The 17,297-nt window shown below is 56.2% G+C and overlaps 8 protein-coding genes across 8 annotated transcripts; 6 read left to right on the top strand and 2 right to left on the bottom strand.

Moving 5' to 3' along the window:
* Nucleotides 1–175: 175 nt before the first annotated feature.
* N656DRAFT_713871 (glutaredoxin) lies at nucleotides 176–1,011 on the bottom strand (the record flags this gene model as incomplete). Its single annotated transcript, XM_064811925.1, has 2 exons — nucleotides 176–262; nucleotides 319–1,011. 2 exons carry the CDS (start codon nucleotides 1,009–1,011, stop codon nucleotides 176–178), a joined length of 780 nt encoding a protein of 259 aa, XP_064668146.1.
* A 1,067-nt stretch (nucleotides 1,012–2,078) lies between these two features.
* On the top strand, nucleotides 2,079–2,445 carry N656DRAFT_800084 (uncharacterized protein; the record flags this gene model as incomplete). Its single annotated transcript, XM_064817965.1, has 2 exons — nucleotides 2,079–2,168; nucleotides 2,239–2,445. 2 exons carry the CDS (start codon nucleotides 2,079–2,081, stop codon nucleotides 2,443–2,445), a joined length of 297 nt encoding a protein of 98 aa, XP_064668147.1.
* Nucleotides 2,446–2,878: 433 nt separating this feature from the next.
* Nucleotides 2,879–5,880, top strand: N656DRAFT_781817 (uncharacterized protein). Its single transcript, XM_064815651.1, has 3 exons — nucleotides 2,879–3,224; nucleotides 3,320–5,371; nucleotides 5,441–5,880. The coding sequence occupies exons 1-3, from the start codon at nucleotides 3,029–3,031 to the stop codon at nucleotides 5,563–5,565; spliced, it is 2,373 nt and encodes a 790-aa protein (XP_064668148.1). The 5' UTR covers nucleotides 2,879–3,028; the 3' UTR covers nucleotides 5,566–5,880.
* An 18-nt stretch (nucleotides 5,881–5,898) lies between these two features.
* N656DRAFT_781818 (uncharacterized protein) lies at nucleotides 5,899–7,420 on the top strand. The gene is made up of 2 exons (XM_064815652.1): nucleotides 5,899–6,472; nucleotides 6,542–7,420. The coding sequence occupies exons 1-2, from the start codon at nucleotides 6,213–6,215 to the stop codon at nucleotides 7,041–7,043; spliced, it is 762 nt and encodes a 253-aa protein (XP_064668149.1). The 5' UTR covers nucleotides 5,899–6,212; the 3' UTR covers nucleotides 7,044–7,420.
* A 147-nt stretch (nucleotides 7,421–7,567) lies between these two features.
* Nucleotides 7,568–8,863, bottom strand: N656DRAFT_689841 (uncharacterized protein; the record flags this gene model as incomplete). The annotated part of the gene is made up of 2 exons (XM_064810640.1): nucleotides 7,568–7,853; nucleotides 8,088–8,863. Coding segments are annotated over 2 exons (1,062 nt in total), but the record flags the coding sequence as incomplete, so codon positions are not given.
* A 1,977-nt stretch (nucleotides 8,864–10,840) lies between these two features.
* N656DRAFT_214312 (uncharacterized protein) lies at nucleotides 10,841–11,878 on the top strand. Its single transcript, XM_064808914.1, has 2 exons — nucleotides 10,841–11,249; nucleotides 11,392–11,878. The coding sequence occupies exons 1-2, from the start codon at nucleotides 10,954–10,956 to the stop codon at nucleotides 11,561–11,563; spliced, it is 468 nt and encodes a 155-aa protein (XP_064668151.1). The 5' UTR covers nucleotides 10,841–10,953; the 3' UTR covers nucleotides 11,564–11,878.
* A 2,750-nt stretch (nucleotides 11,879–14,628) lies between these two features.
* On the top strand, nucleotides 14,629–16,242 carry N656DRAFT_770241 (uncharacterized protein; the record flags this gene model as incomplete). The annotated part of the gene is made up of 2 exons (XM_064813760.1): nucleotides 14,629–14,939; nucleotides 15,000–16,242. The coding sequence occupies 2 exons, from the start codon at nucleotides 14,629–14,631 to the stop codon at nucleotides 16,240–16,242; spliced, it is 1,554 nt and encodes a 517-aa protein (XP_064668152.1).
* Nucleotides 16,243–16,331: 89 nt separating this feature from the next.
* N656DRAFT_214020 (uncharacterized protein) lies at nucleotides 16,332–17,196 on the top strand. The gene has a single exon (XM_064808913.1). The coding sequence runs from the start codon at nucleotides 16,420–16,422 to the stop codon at nucleotides 16,903–16,905; it is 486 nt and encodes a 161-aa protein (XP_064668153.1). The 5' UTR covers nucleotides 16,332–16,419; the 3' UTR covers nucleotides 16,906–17,196.
* The last annotated feature ends 101 nt before the right edge of the window (nucleotides 17,197–17,297 follow it).

Here is a 17,297-nt window from a genome sequence, read left to right on the forward strand (position 1 = left end):
GAGCCATCAGACTTTGATAGCCGACGAGCAAGTGTTTCGTTATCCGGTCGATCAGTCGGGGAATTGGCGGGTGCGACGACCACGACCAAACGTAGGTAGATACAACCTGAAGCGTAAAGTCCCCTTCAAAATGGCGACACGGTGACTTCTGTTAGCTTTTATGGCCCAGGGTGTTTCACGATGCCGCAGCGGAGACATCTCCGTTAGCTTTGACGCTGAAGGGCTTCAGGAAATCAGGGTCGTTGCTTAGTTCTTCTTTGACCTGTAGTATTGTCAGCGTACCGGCATCAGTAATAGCGGGAACGAGAAACGACTCACGATATCAAGCCCGCCGACAAGCTCCCCGTTAACCCAAAGCTGTGGATATGTTGGCCAGTCGGCAAATTCCTTCAGGCCCTGCCGAACTTCGTCATCGGCTAGGATATTGAAAAAGCCGTACTTGACTGCATTCTCTCGCAGGATTCCCACAAGCTGCCTGGAGAAGCCGCACTTTGGCTCACTGGGCGTGCCCTTCATGAATAGCATGACCGGCGCGGCCTTGACCAGATCGCCGAGACGCTTAAAAAGCTCTTCCTTCTTCTTCTCTGGGTCTTCGGTCTCAATTTCGCCCCCGGCGTTGCCAGTCGTGACAGCGGCGCCCGTATCGGCCGTGGCTACTACTCCCGTTTTGCTCGCGTGGCTCTCGATCGCATTCCGGACCTTGACCGCGCTACTCCCGCTGACTGTCTCGAGGACCTTCCCACCTCGGATGAGCACAAGAAACGGAACAGCCGTCACGTTGTAGGCCTCGCTGATGTCTGGCAACTCCTCGGCGTTGATGGATACCCATGAGGTGGAGGGCGGCTCGGATACCGGGTATTCGCTCGCTAGGGTCGAAAGGACGTTCGCCATCTGCGCGCAAGGCGCTGCCCATGGGGCGTGGAACGAGACGATTAAAAGTGTCGAGGGCGGCAGCGATGCGACATGTTCCTCCCAGCTTTCGACGCTGGTGATCTCCTTGATAGCCGACATTGCGAGGTGCAGGGGCTCCGGTTTACTCGAAGAAGAACAGTGCTGGTCCGAGGATGGATGAGGCCAGAACTTTGTGCTTTCTGGAAGGTAGGAATAATCTGTGCAACTTCAGATAGGTTCTTTGACAGCGATGTGTGAAAGGGACGAGAAAGGCGGGGACACTAGAGTGTTGATATGGAAGGAGATGAGGCAGAACCCTTCGCCGATGGTTTTATTTTCTTCAAACACCCTCCATGAACTTTACAAACGCCTCCGTGGGCCGATGGCGGATGACCCCGCAGATGGTGGGGTGTGGATTCTGATTGGCATCTGGCTGTTGCGTCATTTCTCGACTTTCCAGTTCCCAATCGATCTTCGAGGTACCCTCGTACCTACATCAAATACAATGCCGAACCGTCCTGATACCGTCGTCCCCTGATCAAAGCTTTGAGTAAGCCTCAGTAAGGCTGTTTAGCGATATCTCAATCCTGCAGATGTCGTTTCCTGAAGTCTTGGTCGAGAGGTCAAAGACATTGGATATATGGAAACTTGTGTGTATGTACTTGTGTTATGTACATACAACCTCTGTGCTAACCGACCATTTATGGTGCCAATGGTGGAGAAGTGTGCACTTACCATGACGAGGCATCTAGGTACCTTAGCACCTGACGGTTTGGTAACCAAGAGTTGACTTTAGAAGAGGTAATTCAGATACAATGTTTGATGCACTCGCTATGAGAGTACTTGCCTGACTTATGTTCAACAATCCTGCTACCTTGGGCTTGTTAAACCCAGTAGATTGCCGTAGCTCGGTGCAATAGTGTACCCACCTACCGGAGAAGTCGGACAAAAGACTCAGGACGTTTTCACGAGTGCTTCCAGCTTCCAAGGTTGTGCATTGCGCCGTCACACCCGACACATATTGAGGCAACACCGCCTGCTCACAAAATCTGAAACTATTCACTACTACCGCATTACCTTACCTTGCTAGCAATAGGTACTTGTACCGCTCACATTCATCCAACACTCGGGCGTGCTTCGGTCCGACATCTTCACTTCTTCCCAGACCCGGTAGCAGGTTACACGCAATGTCGGCCCAGGAGTATTATCAGCAAGGCCCGCCACACGGACACGGCCACGCCCAGCCGGGCCAAGCTTACCCACAATATCCCCAACCTGTAAGCATCCAGGGCATTGGCGAATCCCTAAAAAGAAGACCACTGTCCTGACTGTTGCACCATTCTATAGTCTTATGGCCCGCCTCCGCCGAACCAGCCCCAGGGCTACTATCCGCCCCAGGCCCCAATGCAGTACCAGCAGCAGCCTCCCCGGCAGAGCAAGAGCGGCGGCGACGGTTGCCTCAAGGGCTGTCTAGCCGCGCTGTGCTGTTGCTTCGTATGTGAGGAAGGCTGCGAATGCTGCGCCGACTGTTGCGAATGCTGCATGGACCTCTAAGGTCACCTCAGAGATGGCGAGGGGTCTTGGCGACTGACTCTTCGAAGAGCGGTATTGGCCCAGCTAAGGCTCAGCGGAGGAGTTTGCATTTTGCGATGATATATAGCTTGGAGTCTTGAATGAGGTCCAAGTACATAATGCTCAAAGTGTCGGCGGGCGCGGGCAAGTCTCTGATCGAGGTGTTGAACAATGTACAAAGAGTTCTTGAGCGCTGTGGAGTTGTTCTCTGTTGATGCCTGATGTCGCCTGGCCTGTGAACTCTTCAACCACTCAGCGCAGCCACGAGCTCCACAGGGCTGTACTCCGTACGGTACTGGTAATGTACTGTATGTAAATTACAATACACCCTCAATACGCGTACTGTGGCGTAGTCAAAGTACCTTTTTTCCTGAGCTCTTTGGTGACCAGGCTCAAGCGAGGCACAGCCTCATTGACGTTCGCTTGCAAGCTCCCTTCCATGTTCTTGGCTTCCACATCCGCAGACCTGCTCTACAAAACATCAACACTGCAACCGCCGCCTTTTCCCCCTTAGATCACTGCGGGATATACAACTTGCAAGGAGCGATCCAGAGCCACTGGTGCAATGGCGTCGCTCAATCTCTCAATAAACGGGCCATCGATCAAGAGCAGCTACCAAGGCGTCATCAATGGCCCCGCCCTCTCGTCAACCTCTCCCACAGCGGCCCGCTGGGCTCTTTTTACGGTGCAGGCGCCGCTTATGAATGCCTTCCAAAACACGGGTGCAAAGGAGAGCATTCTGAAGGTCGAGACCACTGGGGGTGAGTGCGACAATGCCGGGTCTCCCGTCCCGAACCATCCCGGGTTGCCCTTGTTGCAAATGCAAATTCCAAGCTGATTCTAATCTGGCCAACAGAGGGTGAACTCGCTGAGCTCACCGAAGAGTTCAACGAAGGCCGCATTCAGTTCGCTTTCGTCAGAGTCAAGGACCCAAATACCGGTCTTCCCAAGAACGTTCTCATCGCTTGGTGCGGCGGCGGTGTTCCTGAGCGTACCAAGGGGTACTTTACCAGCCATACTGCGGCAGTTTCCAAGGTGCTTCATGGCTATCACGTTCAAATTACAGCGCGCTCCGATGCCGATCTTGCCCCCGAAGATATTGTGCGAAAGGTTGCCGATGCGTCAGGAGCCAAGTATACAGCTGGGGGTTCTGCCCCCACGCCCACAGCGGCGCCACCCCTGGTCGCCAAGAAGCCCGTCTTCACTCCAACAACGTCTAGCTCCGGGAGCTCCTTCAACCCAATTGTTGCCGCCCGCACTCGGAGACAAGACAATGTTGACGAGGACGGCTGGGGTGCGGATGCACCCCCCGTTACGCGCACTGAGCTTGAGAAGGTTGCGCCAGCATACAAGCCCACAAAGGTTGATATTGCGAGCTTGAGGAAGAACAATGATGACTCAAGATACAACGGGACATCCAAACCAGACGACCGGCCGAGCGATGTTGTCAAAGGCGGGTATCAGCCAGTGGGCCAGGTGGATATTGCTGCCCTCAGGGCGCAGGCCAAGGAGGATGAACGCCCGACTGTGGTAAAAGGCGCCTACGAGCCTGTGGGCAAGGTGGATATTGCCGCCATCCGGGCAAGAGCGCAGCGCCCGGCCGAGCCCAAGGAGGAGGAAGCAGCAGCAGCACCAAAGAGCCTCGCAGAGCGCAGTGCAGCCTTCACCCAGTCGGAGCGTCTCACGGAGCTCCCCAAGCCAAAGGTTGCAAAAAAGTTTGGCGCTACTCCCTTCACTGGAACAAAAGCCCCCACGCCTGTTGGGCTCGGTTTTGGTGTTCCGTCAACCCCGGCACCACCGCCGGTTGGCTCCGCCAGCAGGACGTTTGCTGACCAAGGCGGCAAGACTCCAGCTCAGCTGTGGGCTGAAAAGAAAGCGAAACAGGGCGGTGCCACTAGCACTCCTGCGTCGCCCCCAGTAGCGTCACCTGTCACAGCCCAAAAAAGTGGTAGTGAGTGGAAGAGCGGCTACTCGGGCAAGAGCTGGGCTCCCGTACAGACGCCTGCTTTTGGCCGGGGAGGCGTGGAGGCGCAGAAGACAGGGGCAACTGAGCGGTCTGAACCCGAGCCCGAACCCGAACAGCAGTCGGCCGGTTCGGGAGGTGTCTCAGCTCTCCGCGACCGATTCAAGGGCGCAACGCCCATGGGCAGCACCGCTCGGTCCGCCCCTGAAGCCCCTGCCCACAGTGAGCGGGAGCAATCCCCGCCGTCCCCGCCGATGGGTAGCCGGCCCGCTGGTGGTTTTGCCCTCCCTGGTCTCCCGTCTCGACCGGCTGCCACCAACCAGGAAGAGGAAGAGGAAGAAGCAGAGGAGCCGCCTGTCGTTCCATCCCGCAACTACGAGGAGCGCGAGTCGTCTCCCATTCGTGTTGCAGTGCCAGTTGCCCGCAGCACGGTGCCCGAAATCGAGCCCGCAGCCGAGAAGCTACCACTCAGGCCGGTGCCGGTTCCGGAGGAGCTGCCGAGGGAAGAGGAGCTCCCCGCTGAGCGAGAGGCTCATGATCCAAGGGCTGCTGCTGCCGCCGTCGCGGCGGTTGCCAGCGAAGCCGTCGGTCACGGTACGGATCAGGGAGCCGGCGCGAGCGGTGGTTTGAAGGCCTTGGTTCAATACGATTACGAAAAGGCCGAAGACAACGAGATTGAGCTCCGCGAGGGTGAATACGTCACAAACATTGAGATGGTGGACGAAGACTGGTGGATGGGAACCAACGCGCGGGGCGAGAGCGGTCTTTTCCCGAGCAACTACGTCGAAGTGGTCAGTGAAGACGATGACGCAGCGGCTCCGGCCGCCAGCCATGAGCCCCCGCCGCCTGCGCCCGCGCCGGAATCGCATGCTGAGCCCGAACCAGCGGCAGCGGGCGGGGCCACGGCGACTGCGCAGTTTGACTACGAAGCTGCAGAGGACAATGGTACAGTACCCCTTGTTTTCCCTCGTACTAGCTGAGGCACCTGATGGATGTGGCTAACAGAGACGGCAGAACTGAGCTTCCCCGAGGGCGCCAAGATCACGAACTTGGAGTTCCCGGACGAGGACTGGTGGTTTGGTCATTACAACGGCGCGTCCGGTCTGTTCCCGGCCAATTATGTCCAGCTTGACTCGTAGGTTGTATGACAGCCGTGTTCGGTGATGGATAGCTAGCCTGGGTGGTTGTTGGTGGGTGGTGGAGTAGATTGATGGCATTGGCCAGACTTAGCAGTTGCTTCTTATCGGTAGTCCAACGAGGAAAATGGAAAAGACTGGCGGTTTACCGAGTAGATTTCCTGTCCTGCTGTGTGCATTACGAGGGAAGTAAAGTAGCGTAAGGGGGCAGCGATGATGTTGTCTGTGTTGATGGGTGGGCAATCCAATACCTTGGGCTGATGGAGATGTATTGTACAGTGCTACGAGGTAAGTCAAGGAGTCAAGCTACCTTGCATTGTTAAGTTGAGCTGCCTCTCCATCCCTTCGATACTGTCTTGCTATGTGCCTAAGATGTCGTCTGCCAAGTTCATACCACTATCCTACTCTTCTATGTACTGTATGTACCTAGGTAGTACCGATACCTACAGAGTGGCTGCCCCTCCTTCTGTTGCTGTTGATCTTAACCCCACCATTTAATTGTACGGCTTCGAACATCGACAACATCTCACCTCGAACATCATAGTCTCGCCAAACACCTGGCAACAGTAAAGCGTGCGCACATTCCCGAGCAACAAGGAGCTCTAGATTAATTCACAGAAGAGAGGAAAAGGCAGCAACAAGAGCAAACCATGTACTCCCACACCCCGCCCGCGCCGCCTCCGAAACCGCCAGGGAGCCACGATGTAAGCCGGATGAGCACGCCCGCGTCCCTGGAGCCGCCCCGCCCTCCACCTCTGCCAGAAGCAATCGCAGGCGAACTGGCCGACGTGGCACTCTCGGCCGAGGAGCGTGCCGCCGCCGCCGCCGGCCAGTCAGCGCAACCGACCCAGAACCAGATCATCGAGGACCCCGGAGACCAATGGCTGCCTGCGTTCCTGCAAGATAAATCGTACGCTACTAGTAACACTCATCCCATTGTTGTTTTTCGAACGGACAAAGGCTAAGCCGGAAAACACAGAAAACAAGACCTAGCCGAGATCCTCTCGGACACCGCCACTCTCTCAGCTCTAACCCACGCCCCACGGACGGCGCACCCATCGCTACGGCAGTCTCACGAAGTGCTACAGTCCGCGCTGGCGGAGAACATGGAGCGGGCGGCATCCCTGGCGCGGCTCGAAGCGCGCATGCAGCAACAGCGCGAGGCGGCGCAGGGCCAGCTGCTCGCGACACACGCGCTGGAGAGGCAGTGGCGCGCCAAACAGTCCGCCATGGACCACGCGCTGTCGCCCTTTGCGCCGGCCAGCCTGTACCAGCGCCTCGCGCAGGGCGTGCAGGAGCAGGAGGCCGTGTGCCGGGCGCTCGAAGAGAGCTTTTTAGAGGGCGAAGGGGACGGGGCGCTGGCCACCGAGAGGGAGGTTTCCGAGTGGATCAGGAGGTACAGGGAGGCCAGGAAGGTGTATTACCTGCGGCAGGCGAGGAAGGAGAGGTGGGATGAGGGCCGGGTCGGGGGTTGGAGGTGACGTGAGGAGTTTGGTGGGGGGGAAGATATAGTCAAGATTCATCATTGTGAAAGAGAATCACGGGCGATGTCTGCGAGGAAGAACAAGAAGTGATAGGGCTTACGAGATGCTCCAGCAAGCATGGTTACCGTGTGCGGAGCACATGAGCTAGGCTACAGCAAGGCGAGTAACAGCACGGACGGTAGACGGAATACCGAAGAAGGTCAGGTATCCGCAGGAAGCGAGGGTCTCCATAGGCCATGGGGGTAACAGGTGCTCATCAGCTAATTGAAAGGTATCAACTACAGCCTCTTCGCGCCGAAAGTTTTGAATCCACCACCTCATAGGTGTATATTGACCCCTTCACCAACGGTCGTTTGGTCTAACCGGGAATCCAGCGCTCTTTGCGTGTTTGCATTGTCCCGTACCCTGCTAAGTGCCGGCACAAGCAGGACTCGAGCTGGGGTTCATCGACTGCCGTTGGTGGTGAGACGCCCGAAGCCAGTTGTCGCGGTTGCCCGCAAGTGGGAATCTTGGGGCACAATCTATAGGATACTGAACGGGCTCCTCTTCATCTCCGGGCTACGCGGGCTCATCGGGAGAGCAAACAAGTCCTCCTCTGTTGTGTCGTCGGCACCCGCTTTCAGGGTGGTTGTGGCCGATGCCATGCTGCTGCCGACAATGGCGTCCAGTGAACCAACACCCACACCCCCAGACACGGGTTGTAAACTCAGCGCACCAAAGCCGGCACGCGGTGAGACGGAGGTTACGTCGGAGCCACCCGCGGGCGGCTGTGATGTCACCAACGGATGCTGCGTCTGTGGTTGGGGGCTTCTGGCTGCTGTATGTGAGTGAGCAACGTTAGTTAGTCATCGCATCTATGTTGACACTGCAACGTTGCAATCCTTCCCAGCCCCCATTCTGCCAACTGTCACTCTATTCCCCTCCTCTTACAACATGCAGGATGGCACCTCCCGCATAGTCACCGCCAGGCATATAAATGCAGCAACCCGGCATGTATGTGTGTGTGTGTGTGTGTGTGTGTGTGTGTGTGTTTGTCCTCACGTACCTTGACTAGCAGCGGCTAGCTCTGCTGGGCTCGTCGCGAGCTTGAGGCCCTTGAGCTTCTCTCCCAGCTTCCCTCCTATCGGACTCCTCGGAGATGTCGGGCTGATGGGCCCGCCCAGAGGGATGTGTAGTTTTGTCGGCTTGGGGACGACGCCGACTTCACCAGCCTCGGACCCGAGGCCAAACTGGTCGACGATCCACTGGCGCTCCTGCAGCGCCATCTCAAGCCCCACACTCTCGCCGTTCTCCCTCATTTCCGCCGCGATCTCGGCCTGCAGCTCCACCAGCCGCTTCTTGGCCCACACCGTGTGGAGCACGCCGCGCCGGCCGGCTTCTTGCTTGCCCGTCAGTTCGGCGGGAAAGATGGCGGGCATCGGCTGCGTGCGCAAGATCGTCGTCCCGCTCTTGCCCCGGATGCTGCCGCCGGCACCCTTGTATGTGATGGTGACGAGCGCGGGGATGGGCGCCCCGGGAGGCAGCAAGAAATACACGCGGCGCAGGCTGCCGCCGCTGGTTGTATCCGTGTCCACCTCGCGGATCCCGAGCGCCGCCGTCTTGCCTTCCCATGACACCTCCCAGTCGCCATCGCCATCGCCCTCACCATTGTCCACGCCCGCGGTCGCGCCTCCTTCTTGCTTCCGAGCTGATGAGCTGTTCCACTCAACCATAAGGATCTTGGTGCCCTCGTTGCCCTTACCCGTCTCGAACTCAAAGCGAGACAGAGCCAGGCCCGAGGATGGTGAGGTAGGCGGCTCGACCACGTCCAACGGTTCCGGTTCCGGCGGCTCACCCGTCCCCGGAGCGTTATTCGAGTTGTCGGCCAAGATCATGGTGAGTTGGAGGGAAAGCGCATACGCGGAGGCAATATAACACTATATGTATGTATGTATGTATAAAATGTGTGTAAAACCACTGTCAACAGGTCCAAGAACGCGGGCAGCGGAAACCGGGAGCCGCGGTCTTGGTCGGTGGTGTCTGCCCGGTTGGTAGCGGCGACGGAACGGCCCGGCTCGAACTCGGCGAGTGACAGACTGACCGAGGTTCGCCAGCTGGTGGTCCGGGGTGGCGGCAAAGCTACCGAACCAAGGTCAGGGTTGTTGAGCCTCCCAGCGGAGCGGTATCGAGGCGCCGCAGCAGATGCGTGCAACGGACGTTGTAATGTGTCAGCCTCCGAACCGTTTCAATGGCTTGCTTCCTGTAGGCGGGGGAGAAGGGGCGGGGCGGTTTCTGTCGCCGTTAGATGCGGCCGCAAAGCAGAGCGGGCTAAGAGGCTGACGGGTCACTGGCAGGTCGGGACCGACCGGTTCGACGCAACCGAGGATCAAGACGGGATTGGACACCTGAATAAAGTCGCAGCACCGGCGGGTAGGTTGCCAGTGTGCCCTCCTGCCTATCCAGTCGGTCAGTCGGTCGGTCGGTCGGTCAGTCTAACTGCCTGGCTGGGAGAGACATGGCAAAGAGGGTAGGTAGCGAAGAATGGTACAGTAGTTACCCGGACGGTGGCTAATATGGAAAATGCACGCCCGCCGCGGCGGGACTCATATATCCGAGAACGGGTTGCGCGAGGCGATTTGGAGAATTGGGCGGGCCCTCTTATGGTTGGAGCACTCATGCGCGATACAAGCAAGGCTGAGAGCGCGAGCTGTCGCCGACTCACGACAGAGCAACTGCGCAACTGATTTATCGCGGCTTGGAACAAGGAGGGGGGAGGGCGGATAAACCACGAACAGAGAGGAAAGCTTAAGTATTGCTAAATCACCTAGCTATTCCAGTAGCCTGGGTGAGCCTGTTCAGGGCAGAACTTGAACTGGGGCGGGGCGGAAGGTGCTTCTCCTGGCTGTTGAAGTAAAGCTGGAAAGAGCAGCATAACGTTAGGGTAAACCGTCCTCTCTCTCTCTCTCTCTCTCTCGCAAAGAGCCCCGCGAAGATCACGACTGGGTCAGGTTTTCCCCACAAGACCAGGGCCCGGGGTCACAGTTGGCTGACCAAATGGGCGCCATCGTCCATGATGGGATAAGGCTTCTTCTTGGTAGCCAAGGGCACAAGAGGGGAGTAGCATGCGTCGACGCTCGGGACTGGCGCGGGAGCAAGGGGCCTACCTAACGATTACACACCGGCGCAATGTCGTAGTGGTAACGCACTGTTTGGGACGCCATACAATTATGTCGTGCCGATGCAGCTTGTCCATGATTTTGAAATAACATTAAACCTGTCTGTGTGTAGATATCAGGTTGATCCTATAGCTCTTTCCAGTCATGACATATTTTACCTTAGGCGGACAAGCAGGCAGAGAGCCAGACTGACAGAATGACAGCCAGGCATACTCAGGTTAGGTACTTTGGATGTCGCGACTTCCATGTCATGGCAAGCCCGCATTTTGCTGGAAGGTGTCAGGGAGAATCGCAATGAGGGGTACAGAACTAGCGCCATCAAAGCTTCCAAAAATAGGTGACCCCATGTCGCTTGGTATCAAGCAATCAGCGAGCCGCGCCAGCAGTGATCGGCCTGGCGCTTTGTCCGTCAGGTTGACAGTTGTGCGCGAGCATGTTCTGCATTCAGTTCGAACTGCTCATGACTCGCCAACGCCGCTGGTCAACTATCGCCAGGACTTACCGCGCCAAAAAAGCTCTCCTTAGCTGGCACCGCGAGCCTAAGCCGTGGACAATATGTAGCCGTGAGTGCGGGGGTGTGTAGGGATGTGTTCGGATGTTTGTGTCCTACCAAGCTCACTCGGACAAGGCGTGCGACAGAGGTCATTGTTGGACGAGCCGGTCTAGGCAGGCATCGGCGGGAGGGAAGAAGGCGAACCGGAGGGCGTAAGGCCTTGCGATGCCTGACTTTATCAGCATCGATTCGGCTTTGAATGCATGGTGAGACCATAGGCGGTGTGACCTGGCAGTGTGGTCAGGTAAACCGTAAACCCCGCCTGCGCCGGGCCGGGGACACCCGACCTCGTGGAATCACTAGGCCGAGCGGACACGGGATAGAAACGGCTTGCACGGGCCGTTCCAAGGCCGCTCCGAAGGACTCCACCGTTCCGCTCCTGCAACATCGTCAGTGCCGAGCGCATCTCTTTCTCGTGCCAAGTAGTACCGATATTTCCTGGGTCGGTGGCAGTGCCAAAGGACTTGAAGTGGGAAAGGAACAGGACCGGCCGTTGTATGTAAGTGTACTCTCGCCCACCTGAATCCCCCAAAGGCATCGTGCCATCAACTGCAATGTTGTATGCTCGCACCTAACTAAGGTAGGTGGTACCTTGGGCCGCTGACCGAATGTCAGGCGCCAAGCTGATCTTTTCTAGGTATTCAAATGGTTGGGCACAATGTCCCTTGACCCAACCAAGGTTGACTGTAGTGTCGAGACGGCGATGCGATAGTTCGCCGAACGGCGTGCAACCGTGTCCCGCCTTGAGATGTCAGCTGATTCCATTTTGTATCGCTTTGTGCCATCGCGGATCAGAGACGATGAGTTGAAAGCTGTCAGGTTGTAGGAGCAAGCTCTCTCAGTGGCATTCTAAGCCGATCAATCATGACGTTCGAGGGAGATGGGAGGGGTGGCGGTTTTTGAACGACTGTCGACGCAACATGTCTCGGCCGAACCCGACCTCTCGGAACACGGAAAAGAGTGGTCCTTCTTGTCAAGCACACGGTGATGGCAGATGGCCGAATAGAGAGGCGCCAGCAAACGCCCAATCACCGACGCCAGAGCGATAAGATGGGAAAAGCAACGAAAGAGCTGCCGAAGAAGCGCCGTGACAGGTCAGCTTTGCTTCGAAGTCTCAACGGCCTACGGCTAAATTGCAACCCCATATAGATTCATGTCCCGTCCTGGACAATGAGTGTCTCCAATCGACATCGACTGTGCATCACGAAGGACCTGTGTTAAGAAGGATGCATGGCCGTAACCCTGTCGGGAAGAACATACGACACCGTGAGGCCGTGACTCCGTGTGCTCTGTGCTTTTACCCGACTCTGAAGCCATCCAACGTTACTGTCGGTGCGCCCGCAGTGCTGAGTGTGTGGGCTCCTTCCCCTGCTTTCGTTGGGTAGGACTTGTACGCGGTAGTTACAGCATCCTGAATACCGTAGTTACTAGTTGTGTGATGATCGCGGCCATTGAGGCAGGCAAAAGAATCCTGGTAGAAAGACCGTTTAGCAGTTGTACGTGTACGTGTAGCTCACGTCACACACCTGCTGTGATTCCGAATGAGCACGACCCAACTGCCGATCAGAGGGTCCTAAAACTATCGGCCGGCCCGGTTGCATTGCCCTTTCTCGGCACCCTCCCTCCCAGGTCGCCCTGGCCCTGAGCGCTGATGAGGTGGTGCGGGCACATCCGCTGCATCTTCACTTCGTTCTCCCCCCACGATACGATGCCTACACGTATAGGCCGTTTTCCTTCTGTACTGTAGAGCTGTATGTCTTACCCTGCCCCACACAGGATGAGCGTCCTGGAAGTGCTGTATCGAGTGTATGTACCGCTTAGGGGTGATGTAGCACAAATTCTCTTCTCCGGTGGTACTTTGTCTCTGATGGTGACATGAAACATCGCAGTAATGATCGGCGGACCGTCAGCCAACAAGAAGGTCGGCCAGAGCAGGCTGCCCGCACCGACTTGTCATCGGACTGTCGGGCAAGATCGATCAACAACAAAAGAAACAGCCAGGATTGAGGAGATGGAACCGAACAGAATGAGATGAGAGGAAGAGGTAAGACAGCGAAAAGGGAAATTGAGAAAGATTTACCTTAGGAATCGAGATCTAGATCAGTCCAACCTTACTTTAACGTATGAATTGTATACACGCAGCACATTGTATGTACAGTACAGTACCTGCGTAGCCTCCTGTTTTGTTTCCCATCCATGAGCGGCAATGGCGATTCAAATCGTTGCTGCTTCAGAGCATCGCGCGGCTCTCGACCATCGCTGTCGCTGTCGCTGTCGCCGTGTGGCAGGAGGGTTGGTTTTCTTGTAGTTAGGGCCGATCTCCCTTCGCTAGGTGTTGACTCTTGAGTGGTCCGAGGCTTCCCCGTTCTCGGTGATTTTGCATCTGCTTCATTGGCTACGGCTAAATTACGACGTGCTTCTCGGCCCTGCAGCCAAGCCAGGTAGCGAAGAGTAGTGCTACCTTTACGTTGCTAGAGACTGTTTGACGGGCCGCTGCGATAGGCGCAGAATCTCAGCAGAAGGTTCAGTAAATATCGGGCCGACCAAAGGGAGCGAGCTATCTGGCCTTATTCCAGCCTCGTATCCCTTACACACAGTGGCGCACTTGCTACCCAAGACAGGGAGCCAGCACTGAACAGGCCCGATTGGGACGGGGAGCCTAGCTCAGCATCTTGGGGGCGCATCACTCAATGAAACGCCAACAGTCGTCCAGGCTGGGAGACCCTCACCCCCACCCTCTCTGGTCCGCCCGCTACGTGGAAAAAGTAATTGTTAGCAGGCTACTCCATGTCCCCCGCCTTTGCTCCACAGACAAGAAGTATTCGGTTCGCAGGCATTTGGACCGGTTTGCCGTCCGTCGCTCCTGTCTCTGACCCGGCTCCAGCACCTCTCCACTATTACGCCGGCCAAACCGCCGTGGCCTGCCATCCATGGCCTATCCATGGCCCTATTGCCCGTCTCGAATCCTCGCTGCATAGCCAAACCTTCACCATCCACATCTCTTCCCTGACTGCCCGAGAGGGCGCAGCGCGATTGTCAACCACCAATTCTACCGCCCGCGACACATTAGATTTTCTCGGCCGTATGTCTGCACGGCTCCGTTTCGGCCCTCTCACTGCCTAGCCATTCCGTTGATTCCGGTACACGGCAGAGAACGTCCATCATTTGCCTCCTCCTCCTGTGCTTTTTGTCTTTTTTGGATTTCATTTGATTTTTCTCCCCCTTGGGATACGACTCCCCCACCCCTGCATAACAGGTCCTTGAGTCTAGTTCTTCCGTGTCCCGTCCCGGCTCACCCGGCCACTCTTTCCACTCGTCGATCAACCAGTCCGGCGCGTCCCGTAATTCTCGAGTCTTTGAATCTTGACAGCGCCGGTGCCCGATTGACTTGGCTGCCGACCGTCTACGCGCCATCACATCGTCGTCGACGAAGGCAGACCGAGGACGAGTCGCTCAACCTTCTCTCTGCCTCGTGCAGCGAGTCGACACGAGACAGTCGAGGAGAGAAAGCGCCTGCGGTACGAGCGACCGAGAAGAGGGAGTCAAAGGGCTCGTGGCCCGCATCCGTCGCTGCGTGCTTTCACGGCCTACTAAGGAATCGGGTCAACTGCGGTCGTCGGTATCGCGAATTGTCTTGCTGATCAAGAGTTACCCGAGCCTCCGCCCTAGCCGCCGCCCTTAGCACAGATGCTCCCAACATGATTGCGCTGCGATTCTTCCCTGCCGATATCGACAGTTTTTGGTTCTCGACGGCGCTGTTGCGCTAAAACGGGGAGCGCAGTGTTGGGGGGCTTCTGCAGGCCGGTTGCGTCTTTTGTCTTGCCCACCCTAATTTAGGCTCCCCGGCGACCTCGTCGCCCTGCAGCCAGACATCATGGAGCCGCCACACATCACGGAGTTCGGGTCCAAACGGTACCTGGAAAAGCTCCATCAGTCACAAGCCGCCAGCCAGTCCCAGGCGAACGCCACATCGGCAGGGGCCGCCTTGGCCCAGTCTGAATTCATATTACCTCTCCGAGGGGCAGATCTATTGCAGCCCGAGAAATCACCCGTCAAACAGAATGACCAGAGGCGCTCCGAGAAGAAGGGTTTCGGATTCCTAAGGAACAAGTTTCACAGCAAGCATCCTCCGCCTATAGATGAGGTCGTGACCGAACTTCCTGAGCTGCCAACAGCCAAAAGGAGGTGAGATTCCGCTCTAAAAGGCCCTATCTTCGTGACCATCCAACTAACCGTTTCATAAAGGGTACCATTTGATATTCTTTTTGCTGCTCTTCCAAACGAGCTGCAGGTGGAAATCATTGCGTCACTTCCGCTGTCGGATGTGCTGAACCTGCGGTTGGCGTCGAGGGCTCTCCATGCTCTCGTCTCGCTAAACGAGGCACCGATTACTCGCTACCACCTCGATCACCACGTGCCTGCGTATGCCAAGCGACTTTACCCAGCTCCCCAGGGCGTCCCGCTGAATTTTCACTATCTCTGCGGAATCTGGCATCGGCTACACGTGGCCGCGAAACTGTCGTACCTGATGTGCGAATGGATATCCAAGGAGCTGTTCCTCATGAACACCGAAGAGAAGAAGCGCGAGTTCGCACCACAAAGGGAACGGATGAGACGGCGTCTTATACCGGTGCTCTTCACCATTTTCCACTTTTTTGAAACATACCGAAAACTTCATTTGAAGTATCTCAACGAGCACGACGGAAACGGGCTGCTCAGGACACCGTACACTGCTAACCCCATCGAAACCGAGATCTTGAACATGTATGACGACCGAACCCTGCTTCGGGTCCACGAGGCATTTCCCCTCGTAATGTCATCCTTTTGCAGACGCCTCCGTCCCCCGTCCTACGTCGGCCGAGTGGAGCGATCATTGAGAGGCTACCTGCGGGAGAAACCGCCTGACGAGGTGCATGTTGCAATGCTTTGCATTGGGGGCTTGCGGCAGGTGGAGAGGATATGGGAAGTCAAGGGCTACAACACGCGGAGAGCAGCCGTGGACAGTTGGTATGCTTCTCTCACGCAAGATCCGATCGAGTTGGAAACGAAGAAGCGGCGGGGCATGTTGAGCTTGAAGCGCAAGAAATCTTCCATCGCTGTAGGGAAGACCAGCACGCATGAGACCAACTCAGTCTCGAGGAACTCGAGCAGTTCGAATATCGTCCACGAAAAGCAGCCCGAGAACCTAGTTTTTGGCACCAGTCTAGCAGCCGGTATGCCTATGGGTCCGTTGGACAAGGAGGAGGCCAAATTACTCCTGCCCGATCTGCCGGCGCTCCAAAAGATTTGGATGGAAACCGCCGAGGCAATGATCTTGGACCGGAAGATTGTGGAGCGGCCGTCAGACATTCGCCGGAACGCCCAGATTTTCACCGAATTGATCCGCGAGGATGGCTACGAGGACGAAGACCAGTGGTTGTACGGCACGGTTGCGCCTGACTCGGTACGACCTAATCTAGACGCCATCGAGGAGGACCCTCTCGAGTGAGGCAAGCGATTCTGCCTACAAGTCCATTTGATATTAATGTTTCCTCGACATCAAACGTCCCTCTACTCCTACCGCGAGGCCAGAAAATAGGCGTCACCGAATCCACATCCACTTTACCAAAACTAAGTGTCACACGACATTCAATTTTATCAATTCATTACAGTCTGTCACGAGGCTATGACAGCTTTGTCGTTGGAGTGCACCAATAACTCCTTCCTTTGTCGAAACCGAATCTTGGCTTTCCCGAACCAAAATGCATTTACAGGCGTTCTGGCTCTTGAGTTTTGTTGTATTCTCATCCGACATGTATGGGTGTCTCTGGCAAGAGATCAGCATGGCGCGCTTGGGTTAAATGGGCCTTTTTTCCTCCTGTGTTTGTACTCCCCGGCTTCTCAAAGCTGTAGGGGGCAGGTGTTCTGTCTAGGGTTTCATCAATCTGGTCTTGTATTCTTAGGTCTTGGAAACCTATCTTCTTTCTTACCTTACTCTTGTACCCCGTCTTGGGATCTGCTGCATCGCATTGATGGCATAGTGGTAGTCGGAGAAACCATTACTGCGCCACAGGACGTCTTTTTGGATTGGAAGGATTCCCTGCTGCCGGATGCCGGACGAAATACCCTTTGGTCAACGTGGCTAGGCTGGGGTAGCCGCGATAGATTATAACAACACTATTTCCTATCCTCTAATTCAAGGCATTGTGTCAAACAGACCGCTAGTTGCAGTTTACAGGTGGCTTTGTGATGACACTGGCCAGGCTGACACTGATTACTGCTAGATTATGAGATTTATATGGTGCGCAGCATGCATGTCTTGTATCATACTCGGGCAGTTGGACTCTGACATGCCAGTCTTACCGGCCGCCAAAAGCCTCTTCCATACATGGATACCAGGAGCCCGTGGGAAAGAGTCATTGGGTGCTTAGCACTACATACCACCCAGCTCGCCAGGACAAAGTCAGATCTGTCGTAGCCCGCCTAGAAGAAATACCGAAGGGTTGATGCCACCACTCCAAAGACGAAAAGTACCCGTTTTCTCTCTCCGGGAAAAGCGTTACA

The sequence above is a fragment of the Canariomyces notabilis genome (genome assembly GCF_033297395.1).
Source record: "Canariomyces notabilis strain CBS 508.74 unplaced genomic scaffold N656scaffold_19, whole genome shotgun sequence".
NCBI lineage: Eukaryota > Fungi > Ascomycota > Sordariomycetes > Sordariales > Chaetomiaceae > Canariomyces > Canariomyces notabilis.

Excerpts from the sequence above, each read along its gene's own strand:
- N656DRAFT_781817 (XM_064815651.1), top strand. The coding sequence starts at position 3,029 with ATGGCGTCGCTCAATCTCTCAATAAACGGGCCATCGATCAAGAGCAGC. Across the intron at positions 3,225-3,319 it reads GAAGGTCGAGACCACTGGGG|AGGGTGAACTCGCTGAGCTC; the intron begins GTGAGTGCGACA and ends TCTGGCCAACAG. Across the intron at positions 5,372-5,440 it reads CGAAGCTGCAGAGGACAATG|AACTGAGCTTCCCCGAGGGC; the intron begins GTACAGTACCCC and ends CAGAGACGGCAG.
- N656DRAFT_781818 (XM_064815652.1), top strand. The coding sequence starts at position 6,213 with ATGTACTCCCACACCCCGCCCGCGCCGCCTCCGAAACCGCCAGGGAGC. Across the intron at positions 6,473-6,541 it reads GCGTTCCTGCAAGATAAATC|AAAACAAGACCTAGCCGAGA; the intron begins GTACGCTACTAG and ends CGGAAAACACAG.
- N656DRAFT_214312 (XM_064808914.1), top strand. The coding sequence starts at position 10,954 with ATGCATGGTGAGACCATAGGCGGTGTGACCTGGCAGTGTGGTCAGGTA. Across the intron at positions 11,250-11,391 it reads AAGGAACAGGACCGGCCGTT|GTATTCAAATGGTTGGGCAC; the intron begins GTATGTAAGTGT and ends GATCTTTTCTAG.
- N656DRAFT_214020 (XM_064808913.1), top strand. The coding sequence starts at position 16,420 with ATGACAGCTTTGTCGTTGGAGTGCACCAATAACTCCTTCCTTTGTCGA.